Raw genomic sequence first — 21,959 nt, forward strand, 5'->3', positions numbered from 1 at the left:
TCCTGGCAATGTTATGTTTCATATTAGTTATTAACCAACACGATTCTTACTGTCATGAGCCCATGTATCTATTCCTGTGCAGTTCATTTGTTTTACTGTCATTCACAATTCATTTAAAGCTTTGCAGGACTATTATTAACAAAGTTTATTGTGACAACCATCTTGTAGTTGAACTTTCTTGTTCACTGGACAGATCAGTGTCATATAGTCATATATCTTGTTTTTGGCCTTATTTTCCACTGTTGCTGTTCCCCTCAGTTTCAAGTCATTTCAGTCAGTCACTCCACATTTTGTGTCACTTCTTAGCTTTGTCTTTGCCTGTTTTCATAACCCGATCAGTCAAAAATTTGAAATGGCATTTTTCCACTTGAGCTACGTGTTATTTTGTAAATGTATGGACTGATCTTTCACCCTCCTCTAAATCCAATGATATATGGCCTGAAATTGTCAAAAGTTAGACATGCTTTTAAAAGGTTTGTGACATTAAAAATGTTGCAAATATATCATACAGTGAAGGTATTTGATTTTCATAGTTCTTTACTAATGGCTATATATAAATATTATTACCTACATTTTGTTCATTCCACACACAAAAATTTTTCTGACCTTTCCATCATTACTTATAATGGATGATAGCAGTCAAGGGGTTATAGTTTCAGCTTTAGTTGGATTTAAACCCAGCAACTGTAACAAAGTGAAATAGGAGGTGATCCACGGTCTGGAGATACCCTGGGTTTTCTCCAGACCTCCAGCCTCCAACACGAGACCCCTTTTAAAGGCCAACTGCTGCTGCAGCAATGCCATCTGTCTGCAGGAAGAACAGAATGAGAGAGAGACAGAGAGCTGTAATTACAATAGACAATGTATTTCTCTATCTATTTTAGGATGTGGGATTGAGCAGAGCAAATGTAAAAAACTGTATCTGAATGTGAATGAATTTATAATAGCCCCAGTTTAAGGAGGCAGGCGCACATATATACCTAGCAAGAATTTGAGCCTGCAGCCTGGCCTCCTCAGCGGCCCACAAGGCGGCCTCCTCTTCTGCTCTCTTCCGCTCCTCTTCTTTGTTCCTCCTGTCATCCTCCTCCTGCTTCTTCCTATTGAGGTACTCCATCCTCTCACTCTCATCCATCCCCTGTAGCTTCTTGCTCTCCTCCTCCTGCCTCCTCTCCTCTTCCAGGTGCAGACACTCTAGTTCAGCTGGAGGGGACAAAACAGGAAATTAAATGACTTCCTAACAGGATAATGCAGTTGCTGCAGTTTTCTTCGTTATTTTTTTTTTTAATGCTGTGGTGCAATTAAAAGTGCAATTGAGCCTACATTGAACCCTGCTTGCCTTTGCAGTTTAGAAATAATAATGACAGCAGAATTCAGAGAATGGACAAAAGCAGGCTTCTACTATTTATTTGGTGACCATCAATTTTGCCCACTGAACTGCCAACTGTCACTAGAAAATTTTAGCAGCCATAGATAACAAGTTAATTAACAATAGTATGAATTGGTAGTACCTGCCTGCTGCTTCAGGGGACCCCTGGGCCAACCGAGCCTCAAAGGCCTCCTTCTTCAGTATGACAAGTTCCTTAACCACTGGTGTCCACCAACGGGTTCTTTAGTTTCTGTCATAAAGACTGTCAAAAGGAACCAGCTGAGTGGGTTTGAGCCTCTTGGTTGAATTCCTACAGAGGTTTTCCACACATGCCATACTGGGAGGAGCCCCCGGGGTAGAAACAACTGGCACTTACTGTAGGTAATACACTGACTATGCATAAGTTCCCCACACAACCCTACCCCACCAAAAAACCTGAACCATCCCTTAAATTGCCCCTGTTGGTGTTAGTCATTGCTTCCTCTGTTGCTGCGTTTGAAACCCCGGGGAACACTAATTTTGATTTGTCCTTGAGATTTATGTTAGTTGAGTTTGAGACAGAGCCTTCTGAGAGCAGTATCCAGTTTGGGCTGGCTGCCGGCCATGATTACGACGCTGGACATCGGCTTGGACTCGCATGGCTAATTGGAGGATGAACAGAAGCTTTTATTGTCGGGCCAGAATACTGCAGTCACTGTGTCAGTTAGCCAGGATGATGCATCCTTCATGTCACTGTATCACCATGTGGTTGAGAGACAGCAGGTGTTGATCTCAATCATACCGACTGGGTGATAGCCTCAGACCAAAGTGCATCACACTGTGTGTGTGTGTGTGTGTGTGTGTGTGTGTGTGTGTGTGTCCAAATTAACCTATTGACCAACCTGTGTAGCTGTAAGTGTGCAGCCATGTTTGGTCTTTGGCATTCTTCTGGTAAAACTCATTGACTTCTTGCCTCTTCACAAAATGTTTATATGTATGTCCCCAGGCATTTCATAAAATAATCACACGCCATCTGTGGATAGTGCCACAGTGTCTCATGGGAGAATATACAAAGATAAAAATCCTCATGAGGACGTAATTCAGTATTGTTTGCACCTATTCACTTTAAAACAGCAATAAGAAAACTCTAACACTTCACTGACCAATGCTGTAACTTCATCACTCAATGAGTCAGGGACGGACTTTTGCATTTATAGGGCTGCCCTGCCTTCCTGCCATCCAACCCAAAAAATAATGAAGATATGTGGTTGGCTGTTTGTTTGGTCTGAATGATTAAAAGGCCAATCACATCCAGTAACTGGCTCTGCCCTTTTTACCTTGATTGACAGATAAAGACTTGACATGAAGTTGCTTTATTAAATAAAATAGTGTGGTATGGTACCTGGGAAAATGGCATTGTGAAATGAAAATATAAAATTTAGTATTTATTTTTTTTTTAGTATTTAATATTTTTTAAAGTAACTGCTTAAGTTAAGCAAAATATCTAAAAATTTAAAAGTTATATCATTATGTATTTCACAATGTCTTTTTTATTTATTTGACTCTGTTGAGTCTCCATACATGCATGTCGTTTTTCTTTCTCCTCTCTCCTCACACACTTCCTTCGTCTTGCTCTTTCTTTTTAACTCCCTTTCCTCCTTCTCCTGCTCTCACGCACCTCTCCTCCTCTGTTCCTCCTCTTCTCTCATTCTCTGGAGTCGCTCCATCTGCCGCCTCCTCTCCTCCTTCCTCCTCCTCTCTCTTTCTCTTTGTGCCTGTTCCCGTCTTGCTTGGTCCTGCTCCTCTTCCTCACGTTCCCTCCTCTCCTCCTCTTCCGCTAGCCTCTTTAGTCTGAACATAGAGATTGAATGTTAATAAAGGGACTGTTCTGCTCACTGTTTGAGTGCATTTTAAGGTCCAGTGTGTAGAATTTAAGGAGATCTGTTGGCAGAAATGGATATAATATTCAATTATGTTTTCATCTAATTATAATCAGCTGGAAATTAGAGTTCTTGTTTATTCCTTAGCTTAGAATGAGCCCTTTACATCTATACAGGGAGTAGGTCCTCTTCCAGGGAGTCCGCTAAGTTGCACCACCATGTCTATATAGCAGCCCACAATGGACAATCCAAGCACTGACTCCAGAGGTGGAACAGCAGCAGTGGTCTTAGTTCAGGGAATATCCCTCAGAGTTAGTGAGGTATGGTAGAGGGCATGGTACCAATTATACATCTAAATCTATTGCTAATCTAAGCTGAATATCAAGACAATCTGCAAAAGTAAATGAATGCTTGTTTTCATCCACTACAACTACTAAAGAGTTGATGTATTCATAAAGAAAAAGTAGGACCTGAGTTCCTCAGCTCTTTTCCTCCTCTCCTCCTCGAGCTCATTCTTCATCTTTTCCTCTGTATGCACCCTCTCCTTTTCCTCCTGCTCCCTCCTCTTCTTCTTCTTCACCTCCTGCAACTTTCTTTCTGCTCGCTGGGCCAGATGCAGAGCTGTAGCCTCCTCTTCCTGACTTTTTCTGGGCCTGGAGGACTAAAACACACACACAGTCACATATGCAGAATATTATTTTGAGGGCAATACATTCATCATGATACTATGGTATTATTAATATTACTAAAAATCAAGTCATAATTAGATAATCATTTATATAAAAACTACCATTCAGACAACATCAGAAAAGTTACAAACAAAAACTCAAACACATGAAAAAGTAATGTATATTCTGTGTGTGTGCTTCCTACCAACCTCTGACTTTACTGGGTTCAGCATCAGCTTTTCCTCCATTACCATGACAGTTGAACATGACGACAGGCAGCTATGCGATGAAACGAGTCCCACTGGGCTGGCTGGCATGGCCCCCTCGTAGGAAGAGGCAGCAGACCTCCTCAGCCTCCTGTGAGTGAACTGGGATGCAGAGGCAGTGGACCTAAGTGACTGCACTGACCCAACACTGCTGTATTTGTCTCCATTGTTGGAAAGATGGTCTGTGTCTTTCTCTGAATTTGTTTGTCTTTGTGTTGCAGAGGGACTCGTGGTGGATTTTAGGTGGGGCTCTTTTTCCACTTCCTGGTTAATCTCCACCTGCACTTTCTCCTTCATGTCCTTGAGATTTCCTACGTGAAAATACATGCAAAGGAAAATAAAAGGAAATTTTAAAAGACAGGACAGGGGTGCAAAAGAAAGGACATGCCACACGTGCAAATATAGTTGGCTACTTTACTACTAGATGTCTCCACTACTTTCTCACAAATTGATTGTATTCTTTCAACTGTGCACCTACAAATCTCCAAAAGGCTCACTGGTGATAAAATGTCATTAGCCTTTATGTCTACCACAAAACACATCCATACCAAATGGACAAATGGCAACATTCTAATGCATTCTGGATAAAGACTGTTAGTTAGACTCCACTGACAGTATTGAAATTCCTTTTTTTGCATATTCCACCTTGAGAGTCCAACGCTGACAACATTCTTGCAGAGCTTCTTTCTTGCTCTTGTTATCTGAAAATCCTCTGTAGGAGACGTTTTGTGATTTTGTGATGTAAATTTGCAGCATATGACAATCACTGAAAAATCCAATGATGAGAATAATGATGATTCAATTCAAACTCTGTATGAGCTCCATCCATTGAGCTGAAACTTGGTCAGTGCTGTATTCCTGATTGCTCTGTAAACCCCTTCTAATTAAATTAATGAATTTCCCAAGTTAGGATCAATAAAGCAAAGTCTAAGTCTAATTCATTATTAAATAATACAAAGACAAGTTTGTCCCATCATCTTTTATAGAAAGGTTTCTCACAAGAAATAAAAGAATTTCCACCACACCCCCTCACATAATATGTAAATGTCATGTAGTTTTTTTGCCTGAATGTTTGCAATGTTATGCCTTACCAACAACTGCCTCTTCATATTTCAGCCTTCCTCTCGTACTCCTCCCAGCAGAATCTTCAATCTGCCTCACCACTTCTCCTCGCTCCTCTTTCTCCTCATTCATCGTCACTTCTCTCTCTCCTTCTCTGTCAGTCATTTTGTTATTCTGTAAGACAGAAAACTGATTGTAAACCTGGATGGCATCACATTTTATGCATGTTTTGCTTCAGATAGATTGAGATGTTCCTACAGAAGGGAGAGCAGGCTGGTGTTGAGCCTCTGTGGAATCTCTGGTGGTCCTCTCTTGTTTCTGGTTCTTCATTGATAGAGCATCATTTCCAGTCTTTTGTTTCAGCCATCTTCCTTCCTTTCTTCTCCTTTGAGTTTTCTGTCCATCTGATTCTGCACTTGTCACTGTTTTCATTTTCGTTGTCCTAAATAAATGGAGGACACGGGTGTGTGTATGTGTGCAGTTTGGTACTCAGTGTGTTAAAAAATCTAATCAAAGTGCCTGTAATGTTTTAATATCATAAGAGTTTGTGAGTATTCTTAATTTACCCTGTGGTTACTGTAGCTTCCTCAGTATCCTTCCTCTTATTCTTCCATTTTTTGTCCATAGCGTCCTCTGCTGTTGTTTCATTGGGGTTGATGTTCTGTTCGCTGCATAACACATCATCTTTTAACTGCAGCTTATCTCTGGACAAACAGACAAACTCCAAATGTTTCATGCATCCATTTCAGCACCAAGCATTTTTCAGTGTCAGCAGATCATGAACTGTAGGATCCTGTTGCTTTGCTACATCTTAAATGAGAAGGATTATTCTCAACATGTTTTTTCAGAGAAGTCAAATTATTTTAGAGTAGTGGTGCACAGCAACCATTTTTTAAACTGGAGATTGATCCATACAGAGGTATCTTCAGTGTCCAGTAGGATGGAAATTTAGGAACATCATCATGCAATGTGCAATGTCATCAATAAAACAACCTAAGACAACAGGGGGAAAGATGCAATGTTGGTTGAGAGTCCAGCCTGGATTGGACCCTCAGAGTGGTCAAATTGGGTTTACATACAGTATGTCAAATGAAACTTTAATAACCCATGACAGGGATATGGGGAAACATTCACTCACAGAAAAAGCTCCCACTGAAACTGCTGGTCTTTTGACTCACCCATGAAAGTATTCAATAACTATTCACATCAATTACATTTACAAGGAACAGGACTGAAGCATCTATGCTCAAGAGTTTTAGCAATGTTGGGCAACTCAGTTCTGCTGAAAACAAACAAGTGAAATGATTGTCTTTGGTGCAAAACTCATCACTGATCTCGACTCTTTGAAATCAAAAATGATTAAGTTAAAAGTGCATTACACCAACCCTGGCTGATGTAATCCAGACAAATGACTGGTCTGTTCTGTACTGCCAAGGTCTCCCTCTTTGTCATCCTCTTCTGCCACATCATTGCCTCCTCTTGGTCCCTCCTTCCCCACCTGCTCCCTCAGTGGAGGCATCCAAACATTTTTTTTAGCACCCCTCTTTGATGCCTTCCATGTTTCTGTCACTCTCTCTGCATTCTTTCTTTTTTTCTTGGTCACAGCCACTGGAAGAAAAAACAAAAGAATTTGCTGAATTTCATTCAAGTTTAAATTCTGATCAAATAAGCAGCAGATCTTTACCTGGGTCTGTGTGGCTGCTGGGTGTGTGGCTCTCTCTTGATCTGTAAAGATCTGAGAGCTGGTTGGAGATCAGAATTGAAAATTCAACAAATAGTGAGAGACATTCTATCAACACAAAGGATGCTCAGTATCTAAATACTAGAATCAAATAGTGTCAACATGGCATGGTGAATTTGTACTAAACAAAATCACAACACAGACATCAGCTTCTTGTATATTGAAACTAAATAATACTTTATCAATATCTGCATATCGCGAGGATACAGCATTGAAACTCACAGTTATGGATTTTCACATACAGGAGATACAATATTTCATTCTGACTTGCAGTACCAGCATGGGGTGGTAATGATGGTAGTCATTGATGATGGTAGCAACAAATGATCTCTTCCAAAATCTAAACTTCAACCGCTACCAGAACTTTTTCTCAGCATGTTTTATTTTGAAAGTACAGCCAGTGAAATTGAATGATGATGTTGATTGAATGATGTTGTTTTCACGCCTCGGTGATGCAAAGTATGACACAGACATGTTCAACTGGCAGGTGTATTACAAGCAAAAAACATCAATTCACCTTGTGTCTAGACTGAGGTTGCTGGATGTCACCTTCAGGATCTGTGTTTAGCCCCATCCCTCCCTCTGCACACACTGCAAATAGAGTTGTGTTTTTAATGAAGAACAGATTAAGAACTGAGTGCCGAAAAATGTTTATAGCATCTTACAATTGCATGAAAGTGAATATAGCATCTGACACTCTCTCAGGGCACAATGAAATCAGAGGTTCTTCAACCCCTCCCCCACCACCCCAAATTACAGAAACATTATTTTATGTTGTAAATGTCATTTTTATCATCTTCAATTGCTGCATTATAATACAATAAACATATTCCAACATGGTGCCACATAAGTGGCAGTCTAGCTGTTGCAGCAGGTCTTGCTCCCCATAGAGCCTTCTTCTCTCGTTTCCTTTAATTTAGCTTGTGTTTTTTAGTATCTTATGTGTCCAATTGTCCTGGGAGTGTGCCATTATGCCAGAGCAGCCTTAAACCATCTCTGGCTGCAAGGAAACCGACTCCCAGCCTGTTGGGGACCACAAGTGGGTGAATGATCTGAACTTTTTCTTCAGTAAATTTGATCAGTCATCTGGTCCTCCTCCTATCCAGTCTTCCATGCTGCAACCCCCATTATCTGCAGCCCTTGTATACTGCCCCTCACCCACTTACACCCCCTTCCACAAAATTCAGCTCTCATCCACCTTGTACATTGACTGCATTTCCTGTCCAATACCCTAACTCCCACCCCCAGCCTCCAGCATAGCGGCCCCCTTCCCCAATCTGTCTGTCTAATGGTGAGTTGAAACACTCACCCTGGAGGCAGGTTCCCAGGCTCAGTTCTTAACAGTCTCCTATTAGAACTGTGTATTACATTTAGGAAGGAAATGTTTTGGAGTCTCTTCACCAAGTTTCACAAAGTGTCTTCAGTCTCTCAGAAAGAAGACTTTTCTAGATGCAACAACAAAATCATTACTGCCTCTACAAAATGGCCTCATCATTGTGCTCTAAAAACAGAATGGTTTGAACATAATGCAAAAAAAACTGCAAAAGGAAGCTAACTAAACTAACATATTGAAATCCTTGAATTATGTATAATGTATAGAATTACAAAAGAGCAAGTTTAAGCCCAAGGATGTGACATCTAAACCTGGCACAAGGTTGCAAGCTATGTGTGAATTTGCTCCACCTGTCCCATATCTATTTTGTGATGGACAGTGGAAGTCCATCCAAGTTCCTCAATTACATAAACCATGATAAAGTTGGAATACAGGCCAACAGAAACATCCATTAATTGTTCCATCCGCTGCATTGTTTTGCTGGGGGATTTTAACGCTCACATAGGCAAACTTGGAGGGGGTTGCCGGCTATGAACCTGAGTGACGCTTTGTTGTCAGACTTCTGTGTGAGTCATGGATTGGCAACAACAAACACGTTCGAGCATAGGGTCATTCATAATTGTACTTTATACCAGAAAACCTTAGGCCATAATTCAATGATTGACTTTGTGGTTTTATCATCAAATCTGCGGTTGTATGTCTTGGACATTCAGGCAAGCCAGGAGCAGAGCCATCAACCGATCATCACCCAGTGGTGAATTGGTTTAGATGGCAAGGGCTGCTGGACAGATTTGGTCAAACCAAGCGTGTCATCAGGGTGAACTGGGAACATCTGGCAGAGACTGCTGTCCACGATGACTTCGACTCCCACCTCTGGAAGAATTTGCCATGTATTCCGGGGAATGGTTTGGCAGATGGAATCTGAGTGGGCCATGTTCAAAACCTGTATAGTGGCAACCTAAGAACCAGCAAGTGGACAACAGTGGTGAAGCTGGCCATCAAGCTGAAGAAGGAGGCCTTCCTGGCTCAGTTGTCATGGGGTTTACCGGAAGCAGTCGAGTACCGGAATGGCTGTGGCTTCAGTGGTTTCAAAAAAACTGGGTGTTGGAGGAGTTCACCAGTTCAGTTGGTCACAAGGAAGTTCTGGAAGTTCATTACATGACTCAGAAAGGGAAAGCAGGGCTTGGCTCAGGCTGTGTTCAGCAGGGGAGGAGAACGGCTGACCCTGACTGGGGATATTGTCAAGAGGTGCAAAGTGCACTTTGATGAACTCCTGAACCCAACCAACACATTGTCTGTGGTGGAAGGAAAGTTTGAAGACTAGGGAGAAACCTCATCCAAATATAGTAGTGAAGAAGCTCCTCAGTGGCAAGGCGCTAAGTGTGGATGTCATTAATTCTGTTTGTGATATTCATGGAAAGGATTTCAAGGTGCAGCCTGGGGGAGGAGAGTATCCAGTTTGAGGACCTCAGCATTATGTCTCTGAGAAGAGGAATGAGATTGCAGATACAGATGGCTGAAATGACCTGCCTCCCTTGGGTGGATGAGCTCACTCTTGGAGAGCGCAAGTGGCTCAGACATTTGGAGGGTGGTCCGATTAGAGCCATTGCTCCTTCATGAAGGAGGAGTTGAGGTGGTTCAGGCATCCGATCAGAATACATGCGGGGCACCTCATGTGGAGGCCGTCCAACTGGAAGGCAACTCTGGGTTACAGCCAGAACACGTTGGATGGATTATACGTATATCTCATCTTGTTTGGCAACACCCAGGAGGGGCCCAGATTCCACAGGAGGACCTGGAAAATGTTGCTGCCCCACAACCCAGGCCTGAATAAATGGAAGAAAATGAATGGATGGATGGATGGTTGGATGGATCAGACAAAGGACCACTCGTTTTATTTCACTGGATTTAGTTCTTAAATTGAGTTACTTTTCATCTGTGTTTTTTCAATTCAGACTGAGAAATGGACTCTTAATCATACACAAACACACACACACACACACACACACACACATTCTCATGGTAGAGTTGAACAAATGGGTGCGGTATGCAACAATAAGAGAAAACAAAGACAGACAGAGTCATTCTCAAATTAATTCTCAAGTTAAAGATTAAAATACATTTAATTCAGTTTGTGTGTGTGTGTGTGTGTGTGTGTGTGTGTGTGTGTGTGTTTGTGTGTGTGTTCATGTGTGTGTGTTGACCTGTATGTGTATGTTCAGGGTGCAGGACAATGACCCAGGGTGACTTCTCTCCATCTGCAGACAAAACCTGGAGAACTGAAAAACTTAAGAAGTGAGTTATTGTTCTAAAGCTGTATTCAAACACTTGTTCCAATCTATAAGTAGCTCCTCCAAATGAAGAGTGCAGATTTTGGATAGGAAATTTTCACATAGTCATTCAGCATACCTTGCTCCTGTCTGCCACTATCACCCTGAAATGGTTCCTGGCTGCCGTGGTACACTGAGAGTTGAATGATCTCCCCGTCGGGACCCAGGATCAGGCTGCCAACAGATTTGCCATTCTGCAAATCTAACAAAACACAGCAACTGTGTGGAATGGAGACATGGACCCTTTGACAACTGAATGAAAAGTGTTACAACATCATCTCTCACCCATTGAGTTAATGTCATAATTAATGTCATGGTCTTAGTGATTTAGCTCCACATACCTCTCAACTCCAGAGGAAGAATACCCCTAACCACACTTCTGTTATGATTGCTGGATTCACAGGAATCCTGGAGGTCAAGCAGTTGGTTCTGTAAGAAGGCCAAAGAGCTTTGCTTGCCTGGGCCTTTCCATCCTGCAACACAACCCAGCACTCCTATTGGAGGAGGAAGCTCTGAAGGAGATGACACGGCATTAGAGAAGTTAGTATGATGAAAACCAAGAACAGAAACCTTCGCACAAAATATTCTCAAATTGGAGTATATTGCTTGGGATGTAACTCAGTTGAAGTCCGGGATGTCACAAAAATGTGTGCATTGCATGTATGAGGTCCTTCATTTAACTCCCGGCATCTCCGCCTCTTTAAAGACATCTTTAAAAAGAAAGTAGATTATTCACCTGAAGGGGATTTTGCAGTACGACATCAGCCAAGTCACACATGAATCACAAAACAAAACAACATAAGGAGACACAAAGCTATGGAAGACAACAACATTTGTCCTTGCAATTATTATTTTTTTAATACTGTTTTGTCGAGATCACAAGTAAATTATTTTGTTATTATTTCAAGAAAAGGAACTTTATTATCAACCCTATATGACAAGAAAACAAAAGGTCATTTCCTCTTATTACTTCGTGTGGGATAAGCAGATAAATTTAGTTTGTAACAGGGTTGCCAATGCCACATAGGGGAATTTCGGGACTCAAGAAGGTCAAACAGGCCAAAAACAGATATAAACTTTATTAACAATTTTGCTCTTTTAAAATGACAGGCAGATGAAATCAACTTTAAAATACAAACTAGCACAGTAACCAGCACAGTTTCCTTTCCCGGGTCCTCATGTACATTATATAACACTGTTAGGACCTGAGCTCTGCTCCAAACAGCCAGTAGTTTCCTTAGCTAATGCCGGTGGATCAGGGGGCCTAAGTCCTAGACAGCCATGCCTATATCGATAGAATCTGCTAACTAATTCATATAGGCTTTGGCTCTAAGAGCTGTCACTATTGGATAGGTCAATGCCGACTGCGACATTGAGGTCCACAAGATGACAACGACACCAGTTTCGAACCCTCACCCTACGCAAAGCGTAATAAGATGTTATGTTAGCCCTGTGTGGAAAAAGAGGGGCAAGGGATATTGACAGTACTGCTGCTGCAGAAGGGAGGGACATTGATCTTCATGAGAAGCAGAGGACATGAAGTAGGCCTCTTTCCAAGCACAAGTGCTGAAAAGTAGATTATGTACCTATCACTGGGAGTGGAGGATTGACCATCCAGCTGTGACAGCGCATCTCTGCACCATGAGAGCTGCCACTGTTTCTCCGACACCAGATGCACCATGGTTGGAAACCAAGATGCGCTTGTGTGTTCTGGTACCACCAGAGTGAGCTAGATTCTCCTCCTGAATGCTTACTTGGAGGCATCAGGGGAACAGGTAGAATCACATATTAGGGAGCTCTGGGCCTTGCCCAGTGAGAGAAAGCATCCACTCTGAGTGGAGGGCTGTCTTGTGCATTCATGGAGAACCCAGTGTGCATGATCCCTTGAGGCAAACAGATCTACCTTTGCCTTCTTGAACCTGACCAACAACATCTGAACAAAACAAAAACAAATAACCAAAATCTTACTGAGAAACCTAACTATTGATTCTTTAACTCTATGTGCCTTGTAATATTCTGCACATGGCTAGAGCAAGTCTCATACATACTGTGTATTTTGTTTGTACTGTAATGGCAAGGTATGTCACTGGAATTGCATGGATGCGTATTTGGAGTAACTATACTGTGAAAAAAATATGGTTTTTTTATTATTATTTTGACTGAGTTGAGAGAAAAAAAAGACATTTAACAGTGTCATGTTGCTGTTGAGCTCATGCCGAGCTGATGAGTTTGATGGACAGAATTACAACGCATTTGCAACGTACCATTTCACAAAAGTATATGTGTGTGCTGTACCTTCTCCTGGCTCCAGCAGTACCAGAGAGCCTTTCTCAGAGGGTTCCCTTGCGCCTCCTAATCCTCCGCCTCCCCTTGTCTCTTTTTTAAAGTATTGTCTCTCTTTTTGTTCTTTTCCCCGTCTTTGCTTCCCATGTATCTCTTCTGAAAGGCACAGAAAGAATAGTCAGAACATAACACAGCATCTCAACAATGTCGTTTGAGCTATCATTTCAAGATTGGATGTATCTGAAAATTCCAGGGTTTGGAACACTGGTTGCACCAGCTCTGCATGAGTTCAGATTTAGCCAATAGGTATAAAGTAAGTGTGGACACGAAATAGAGATTTACACACCAATGAAATGAAAGAGGTTGCACAGCACACACTAGCTCTTACAGATAGATTAGGTTTTACTAAATATTTCACCTGATAAATGTCAGGTGTAGCTATAACTTTAACTAGGAAAACTGACAAAACCCTGGGGTTGGGGCTCGCAGGCGAGCGCCTGGTGGCCGGGTCTTTGCCCACGGGACCCGGCCGGGCTCAGCCCGAAGGAGCGACGTGGGCCCGCCTTCCCGTAGGCCCACCACCCACAGGAAGGACCAGAAGGGGCCGGTGCTTTGCGTTTTGGGTGGCAGTCGTGGGTGGGGGCCCCGACGACCCAAACCCTGGACAACGACTCTGGCTATGGGGACATGGAATGTCACCTCGCTGGGGGGGAAGGAGCCGGAGCTAGTGCGGGAGGTTGAGCGGTACTGACTAGAGATAGTCGGACTTACCTCCATGCACAGTTCGGGCTCTGGAACCCAACTCCTTGAGAGAGGCTGGACTCTCTTCTACTCTGGAGTTGCCCGTGGTGAGAGGCGGCGAGCTGGTGTGGGCTTGCTTATAGCCCCCCAGCTCAGCCGTCATGTGTTGGAGTTCTCCCCGCTGAGTGAGAGGGTCGCTTCCCTGCGCCTTCGGGTCGGGGACAGGTCTCTCACTGTTGTTTCGGCCTATGGGCCAAACGGCAGTGCAGAGTACCCGGCCTTCTTGGAGTCCCTGGGAGGGGTACTGGAAAGTGCTCCAACCGGGGACTCCATCGTTCTGCTGGGGGACTTCAATGCCCACGTGGGTAGCGACAGTGATACCTGGAGGGGCGTGATTGGGAGGAACGGCCTCCCCGATCTGAACCCGAGTGGTGTTCTGTTGTTGGACTTCTGTGCCAGTCATTGTTTGTCAATAACGAACACCATGTTCAAGCATAAGGGTGTCCATCAGTGCACGTGGCACCAGGACACCCTAGGTCGGAGGTCAGTGATCGACTTTGTAGTCGTATCATCTGACCTTCGGCGGTATGTCTTGGACACTCGGGTGAAGAGAGGGGCTGAGCTGTCAACTGATCACCACCTGGTGGTGAGTTGGATCCGCTGGCAGGGGAGGAAGTGGGACAGACTTGGCAGACCCAAACGTACTGTGAGGGTCTGTTGGGAACGTCTGGCGGAACCCGCTGTCAGGGAGGTCTTCAATTCCCACCTCCGGGAGAGCTTCGACCAGATTCCGAGGGAGGTTGGAGACATTGAGTCCGAATGGACCATGTTCTCCGCTTCCATTGTTGATGCAGCTGTCCATAGCTGTGGCCGTAAAGTCGCCGGTGCCTGTCGTGGCGGCAATCCCCGAACCCAGTGGTGGACACCGGAAGTAAGGGATGCCGTCAAGCTGAAGAAGGAGTCCTATCGGGCTTGGTTGGCTCATAGGACTCCTGAGGCAGCTGACGGGTACCGGCAGGCTAAGCGGGCAGCAGCTCGGGCGGTTGTAGAAGCAAAAACTCGGGTCTGGGAGGAGTTCCGGGAGGCCATGGAGGAGGACTACCGGTCGGCCTCGAAGAAATTCTGGCAAACCGTTCGGCGCCTCAGGAGGGGGAAGCAGCTCTCCATTAATACTGTTTACAGTGGAGGTGGGGAGCTGCTGACCTCGACTGGGGATATTGTCGGGCGGTGGAAGGAATACTTCGAGGATCTCCTCAATCCCACTGTCATGTCTTCTGCAGAGGAAGCAGAGACTGGGGGCTCGGAGGTCGATTCGTCCATCACCCGGGCTGAAGTCACTGAGGTAGTCTGCAAGCTCCTCGGTGGCAAAGCTCCGGGGGTGGACGAGATCCGCCCTGAGTACCTCAAGTCACTGGATGTTGCAGGGCTGTCCTGGTTGACACGCCTCTGCAACATCGCGTGGCAGTCGGGGACGGTGCCTTTGGACTGGCAGACTGGGGTGGTGGTCCCTCTGTTTAAAAAGGGGGACCGGAGGGTGTGTTCCAACTATCGGGGGATCACACTCCTCAGCCTCCCTGGGAAAGTCTATTCCAGGGTACTGGAGAGGAGAATCCGGCCGATAGTCGAACCTCGGATTGAGGAGGAACAATGCGGTTTTCGTCCTGGCCGTGGAACACTGGACCAGCTCTATACCCTCCACAGGGTGCTTGAGGGTTCATGGGAGTTTGCCCAACCAGTCCACATGTGTTTTGTGGACTTGGAGAAGGCATTCGACCGTGTCCCTCGCGTCATTCTGTGGGAGGTGCTCCGGGAGTATGGGGTTGGAGGCCCTCTGCTGAGGGCTGTGCAGTCCCTGTACAACCGGAGCAGGAGCTTGGTCCGCATTGTCGGCAGTAAGTCGGACCTGTTCCCGGTGCATGTCGGACTCCGCCAGGGCTGCCCTTTGTCACCGGTTCTGTTCATTATTTTTATGGACAGAATTTCTAGGCGCAGCCAGGGACCGGAGGGGGTTCGGTTCGAGAGCTGGCAGATTTCGTCTCTGCTTTTTGCGGATGATGTTGTCTTGTTGGCTCCATCGAGCCAGGACCTTCAGTGTGCACTGGGACGGTTCGCAGCCGAGTGTGAAGCAGCTGGGATGAGAGTCAGCACCTCCAAGTCTGAGGCCATGGTTCTCGACCGGAAAAAGGTGGCTTGCTCCCTCCGGGTTGGGGGAGAGATCCTGCCTCAAGTGGAGGAGTTTAAGTATCTTGGGATCTTGTTCACGAGTGAGGGAAGAATGGAGCGTGAGATTGACAGGCGGATCGGTGCAGCGGCAGCAGTAATGCCATCGCTGTATCGGTCCGTCGTGGTGATTTACCGGTCAATCTACGTTCCTACCCTCACCTATGGTCATGAACTTTGGGTCATGACCGAAAGAACGAGGTCCCGGATACAAGCGGCTGAAATGAGTTTCCTCTGCAGGGTGGCGGGGCACTCACTTAGAGACAGGGCGAGGAGCTCTGTCACCCGGGAGGAGCTCAGAGTAGAGTCGCTGCTCCTCCACATCGAGAGGAGTCAGCTGAGGTGGCTCGGGCATCTCTACCGGATGCCCCCTGGACGCCTCCCTAGGGAGGTGTTCCAGGCATGCCCCACCGGGAGGAGGCCCCGGGGAAGACCCAGGACACGCTGGAGTGACTATGTCGCTCGGCTGGCCTGGGAACGCCTCGGGGTCCCCCCGGATGAGCTGGAGGATGTGTCCGGGAAGAGGGAAGTTTGGGCGTCCCTGCTCAGACTGCTGCCCCCGTGACCCGGCCCCGGATAAGCGGGTGGAAATGGATGGATGGAACTGACAAAACTAATGTACATTTTTTCATATATGAACCATAGGATAAAGAGTAAAATATGGGAGACATGTAACCTGATATGTAACCTGATTTAGTAAATCATGAATGTGAAACTTGCAAGTGGTCACTAAGAACATAGGAAGGATTCTACAGACAAATTTAGTCGATTGACAAATTGCAAACTAACCTAAGGCTGTGTCGCTGTGTCCACACAGATGGTTGAGTACATTGAGATTTGAGACACTCATCATAAGTTTCCATTACTAACCATCATTGAGTATATCTATCTATCTATCTATCTATCTATCTATATACACACACACACACACACACACACATACATATATATATATATACATACATACAAACACACACACACACACACACACACACACATATATAATATTATATATACTGTCAATTATATTATTATTAAAAAATTCTAGAAAATTATAAAAAGCAGAAGGGCTGAGGGATCTACATAGTTGAGAAATTTAAACACTGAGAATTTGAGCACAAATTAAAAGGTGGACAGTAAATGTAGTGTACTATATAGGCCTAGTAAATAAAGAGCGATTTCAGACACAGCCTGGTAAATAAAATTTAATGACGAATGGTCTTTTCAGACAGGGACTGACTGAATCTCCTAGTTTCTTCCTCACAGCAGCTAAATGAATAGAGACTGCAGTTTACTGTGTTTTAAATGAATAGGAGGTAATTAGCTTGTGGAATCAGGAGAAACGCATACAAATCTATCCATCAACCAAGTTAGTGTGTTTGTAATCGTCCTTTGTGTGTACTTCTGTTACCCTCCTTCCCGGGAAACAGCAGAGGAAGAAACACAGGCTCTTGGTGGACTTGATTCAGATTTTCTTGGGATTGAAACCCAACTCTTTCTGCCTTTGGTTGGGCACCCCTCTGTGTCTGAGCTGGGATAGCCTGGCCAGGGACAACAGTACGACTCTCTACTATAGGCGGCAGGCGCTGTGAATGGTGTTCATCACTGCTGGGGCTCTCCCATGTTGCCTGAAATATTCAACAGATGCATGTCTGCCATTTGGATGTGTTGTTCTGACAACAAATTACAAATTAGGAATTCAAACAACATTGATGTCCTGGAGAACACTGACATGGTTTTGATGTAAAAGTCCTGCACTGCAGCTTTAAATTTAAAAAAAAAAAAAAAAAAAAAAAAAAGTGCAAGTGTGGAACAGTTCCAATTAAACAAAAAAATCAATCAGTCAATGATGTAGACAATTAAATGCCAGTCAGTGTCACTAAATGTAACATAATAAATAATATATTTATGCCTCTCTTTGATGTCCAGGTTAGAGTGATTTCTTTCTCCCAATTCCATCCCATCATGATACTTTTGAATGTATTGTGATTCTATATTACAATTTACTGCAATTTTGTTAGCTTTTTTAACACTACACCGTGGGACAAACTTGAGTCATACTCTTCTTGAGTCAGCATATCATAAGTCATATTTCCAAAAACAATGCTGATTACATGTCAGTCAGTCTTCCAGCAGCTTTATTCAGCAGCTATTTTATTTCAGTAGCATCATTACTGTACTGCATGACATAAAATAAACCCCTCCCCCCAAATTTCATGCTCATGCACATCAAACTAGTGCTATAAAAATAATTAATAAAATAGAATATATTTGTACACACAAAAACACATGGTGTCCACTTTATTTTTAACACCCTTCGGGAATTTTGAGTTTTGGTCCTTTTAGGTAGCTGTAGCTGGTTAGTGAGTAGTGTTTAAGCTAAAGAGTAGTAGCCTGAGTTCACAGTTATCATGGTCACGATGCTAATTTTTATGGTAATTCCCATTACGTGTCAGCAGTCAGCATCAACCTAACAGACTAGCAGTATCTATCTATCTATCGCTCTAAGAAATACCTGGTGGTACATAAGTTTAATTACATGTCATTACTGGTTTAAAAACCTACTAAGTCAAATATGTCAAATATTTGCTACCTGGATGAGCACTGAGCTACTGTAAATAATAATCTTCTCTTGTGGTAAATAGTAACATATGTCTATTCTACCATCACTGATGCTCATTAGGAGCCAAACTGTTTTTAAAATGCTGCCTTACCTTGTCTGTCTTCTCCCAGCAGGGCCCATGACAGACTGAATGTCCCTCTGTCAGAGGTGGAAGGAGGCCTGTGTACAGGGAAAGCAATCAGAATGTCAGAGTTGTCAACATACACTGTCGAAGATTTGTACAAGTTAAATTTTGCTATTGCAACTATTACTTCTTCTGCTACTGCTAGTAGTATTTCTAAAATGGACTTGGTGTTTGACTTTTGTTCTGCTCCACATAGTCTGCCTAGAGAGCAGTCAGGAAAGTGCAGTTTGGAACCAGACCATAGACACACACACACCTATCCTCCCATGTCCGTTTGCACTCATTGCTCTTCCACAGTTGCCTTTATCACTGGCTGCTTCACTGTCTTGAATGGAACAATGATCATTTGCCATGTCATGAACACAGTTCCTGTCTGGATGATGAAGCTCCCCTCTCATGCTATGGTGGTTTATTTCAGCATGCCGTGAACTTTCTGTATGCTGCAGTCTCTTGTCTAAGTGTGTCTGTAGTTGATAGGAAGACATTTGGCCAGTAAATTAAACATGAAAAACAGCATTCATACAACAATTCACATACTGTAAATTTAGGATAAAGGGACATTAACAAATGTGTTCAGATATACAGTAACCTCAGATATTAGCATGTCACCTGAGCTTCTTCTTCAGGGGTTATCGCTACATAGTGTGTCCAGGGCTGAGACTCCATCTGTGGAGTTGTGGAGGTACAGGGTATCCGCAGGAATAGATCCAGCCTGACTCTCTTCTTGTTGCCCTGCTCCTCCTCTTTATCTGCAGAGAAGCTTAATATTAGGATCTAACCATACCCGGTTGGTTTAAATAGATTCAAGAGAGTTGACGTGATTGCGTTCTTCCAAAGCAGGACTTGTAAACAAAAGTGACATGACTTCCAAGTTTCATAAAATTTGTATAAGATAATGATGAAATTTATTCCTTAATGTTATTTAGGTCCATATTGGGCTGTTTTTTACATCAGATTCGTCACATTTTCTTTGCTCACAACAGGGTTTCCAGTGTCTCAACATACATAACATATTTCAATGCATATTTTGCCCCATCACTTTTGACTTTTGGACTTTGAGTCTCCACCTATATCAGATTGTATCAGTACATATTTCTGTCTGCTCAATTTTTTACCTTCAGGTTGGTTCTCCACTTGTTCAGTGTTTTTTTCTGCAGGAAGCCTTTGGGGGTTCATCTGTACAAGGAGCTCTGGACTGGGCTGTGGTTGTGTGGTGCAAATAAGTGGTGGACCGAGATGACGAACATCTGGAGCAAGAGGAAGACTAAGAGGAGGAAAGAATGGCCGACCGGGCCTTGAAGAAGTGAACTGGAGAGGAGACAAACATTTGACTTGTAATACACTGCTAGCAAAGGATGGAGTCTTGAAAAACAAAAATAAAAAAAAAGTGACAACAAAGGTGATGTAATTGTGACTGAAAACAAACTGCCTGCAGCTGCTGGGAACAGGGTTGATGAGACCACTAAGACTGAATCACACAATAAATGTGCCGTAAAAACTGAAACAAGTGTAGTAGTGCTGAAATGTCTGGGTAACACCTTTTCATATTATACAGAATGAAGTAATTTGGAAAAATATTGATTAATGGGGCTTCACCTTCCCTAAATGCACAGTTTACTTAAATAATTAAAATGAATACAGTCAATTAACGATGTCAATCTGGGCCCTCATTATCAGCAACATTGTCTGAGTATGTACAAACAAAATCTTTTGATGTAGAGCAAGGCCTACATGAACATCGTACATACGTACACAGCAAGCCTACATGCATATAAACACATGAGAAGTTATTCCTATTCCACTTACCTGATTGTTGCTGTAGCTTGAAATGGATGCTGTTAGTTCCTTGAGAGTGCTCAGCTGCTGTTCCACTTGCTGAGTGCACTGTTGAGCAACCCGCTGCTTTCTGTCTCTGGTCTTCGAGTGGCAGCTGGTTTCCAGACTAACCAAGTCCTGGAGACAGAAGAAATTGGAAACAAATCAACCTGAGAACAGAATTCAGTAACCGTGCCTAATGTTTCGCTATGACAGTGCCTGACCAGATTTCCTGTGTTACTTAATGGCCATACCTGTAATAATGTACACTGATACACACAGAGAGTTACCTGGGAGTACAGTAGAAGTGGTCCCCTGCGAGTGCTGAAAGTCTTTGGAAGGGTTGACTCTGCCTCCACGAGTGGACACCCTCTGCTGGACAGTTGCAAGAGAGAGTTCTGGGACTTCCAGATGTAGTAATCCTAGTCAATACATGGATTATATTGATTATATAATGAATGGAATACTGATGGATGAACTGATTTACTGATTGATTGATTGATTGGTTTGTTGACATAAATGTAAGAAGGTTTAATGCAGATACATTCCTTAACAAAGACTGCAATCAAGCAACAAACAATTTGACCAATATGCAACTTAAGTGTATTTCAAAGCAATCTTAACATGTATTCCGACATTAGAAATTGTACTGTTACAGCCTCTGTGACTGTGTAAGAACCTGCGGTGTGAAGCAGACGTCCAGCCGCCCACTGTGCCTCCCTGTGTTTTTGTTGGATGAGAATCGACCACACCCCCGGCTGAGCAGGGACAAAGACAAATCCTTCATGATGTAATTTTGTCCTAGAGGACGGCCGGGTCAAGGACAAGACTTAATTAGTTTACTCCATTGATTCGAAGCAAAGCAAGATAATAATGATAGAAGTAGAGGAACTGCAGTTTTTCACACTGTAAGTGTGACCATGGAACTGAATCTTTGCAACTGTCAGTTTTGAAAAGATCTTTTTTATGAGTTGCCTCTCAGGTCAGATCAAATGGTCTCTCAGACTGTTTATAGCCCGGAGGCCAGAGGTTCCAAATGCAGGCCTTACAATGAGCTCTAGCTACAGAGGGAATGGATCCTCTTCCACAGAGTTGTCATGTTGCACTGGCATGTTTCTAACGTAGTCCAGAACAGACAAACCAAACACTGGCTTTGAAGAGCACCTTTTGCATTTTTCACAGCCGCCATGGCTGTGAAAATGAGACTCAGACGAGGGGCATTCAGTTCCTTGCAATCTGCAACCTCACCAATGAATGTGGTGAGTCTTATACAGTGGACCTTTAATGAAGCACTGGGTGAAATAAAGTTTAAGAGAGAAAATAGTAAAGCTATCGGCAGAAGTGTCAATGTGTAAATTCATTGTGGAGCACAGCTCATGTTACTTTGTGCTGTACTTCCACCTTACCTACAACAGGGACAATATTGCCTTTAATGTAATGGATGGATACAGTATAAGCAGATAGCAAGTAGAAAAGAAGAAGGTAACTTCCAGTGAAAGCCATGAATCGTCAAGCTTTCTCATCCTCA

The 21,959-nt window shown here is 43.6% G+C and overlaps 1 protein-coding gene across 1 annotated transcript; it reads right to left on the reverse strand.

The window, feature by feature from the left end:
- Nucleotides 1-578: 578 nt before the first annotated feature.
- On the reverse strand, nucleotides 579-21,218 carry kiaa2012 (KIAA2012 ortholog). The gene is made up of 23 exons (XM_076747423.1): nucleotides 21,111-21,218; nucleotides 20,722-20,853; nucleotides 20,423-20,569; nucleotides 19,732-19,924; nucleotides 19,226-19,365; nucleotides 18,873-19,080; nucleotides 18,584-18,651; nucleotides 17,281-17,497; nucleotides 12,921-13,064; nucleotides 10,967-11,137; nucleotides 10,705-10,827; nucleotides 10,500-10,574; nucleotides 7,480-7,544; nucleotides 6,906-6,963; nucleotides 6,607-6,829; nucleotides 5,788-5,925; nucleotides 5,480-5,663; nucleotides 5,251-5,395; nucleotides 4,103-4,470; nucleotides 3,696-3,886; nucleotides 3,024-3,196; nucleotides 981-1,200; nucleotides 579-808 (listed from the first exon to the last, which is right to left on the reverse strand). Exons 1-23 carry the CDS (start codon nucleotides 21,216-21,218, stop codon nucleotides 640-642), a joined length of 3,660 nt encoding a protein of 1,219 aa, XP_076603538.1. The 3' UTR covers nucleotides 579-639.
- Nucleotides 21,219-21,959: the final 741 nt, after the last annotated feature.

The sequence above is a fragment of the Chaetodon auriga genome, chromosome 13 (genome assembly GCF_051107435.1).
Source record: "Chaetodon auriga isolate fChaAug3 chromosome 13, fChaAug3.hap1, whole genome shotgun sequence".
Classification (NCBI taxonomy): domain Eukaryota; kingdom Metazoa; phylum Chordata; class Actinopteri; order Chaetodontiformes; family Chaetodontidae; genus Chaetodon; species Chaetodon auriga.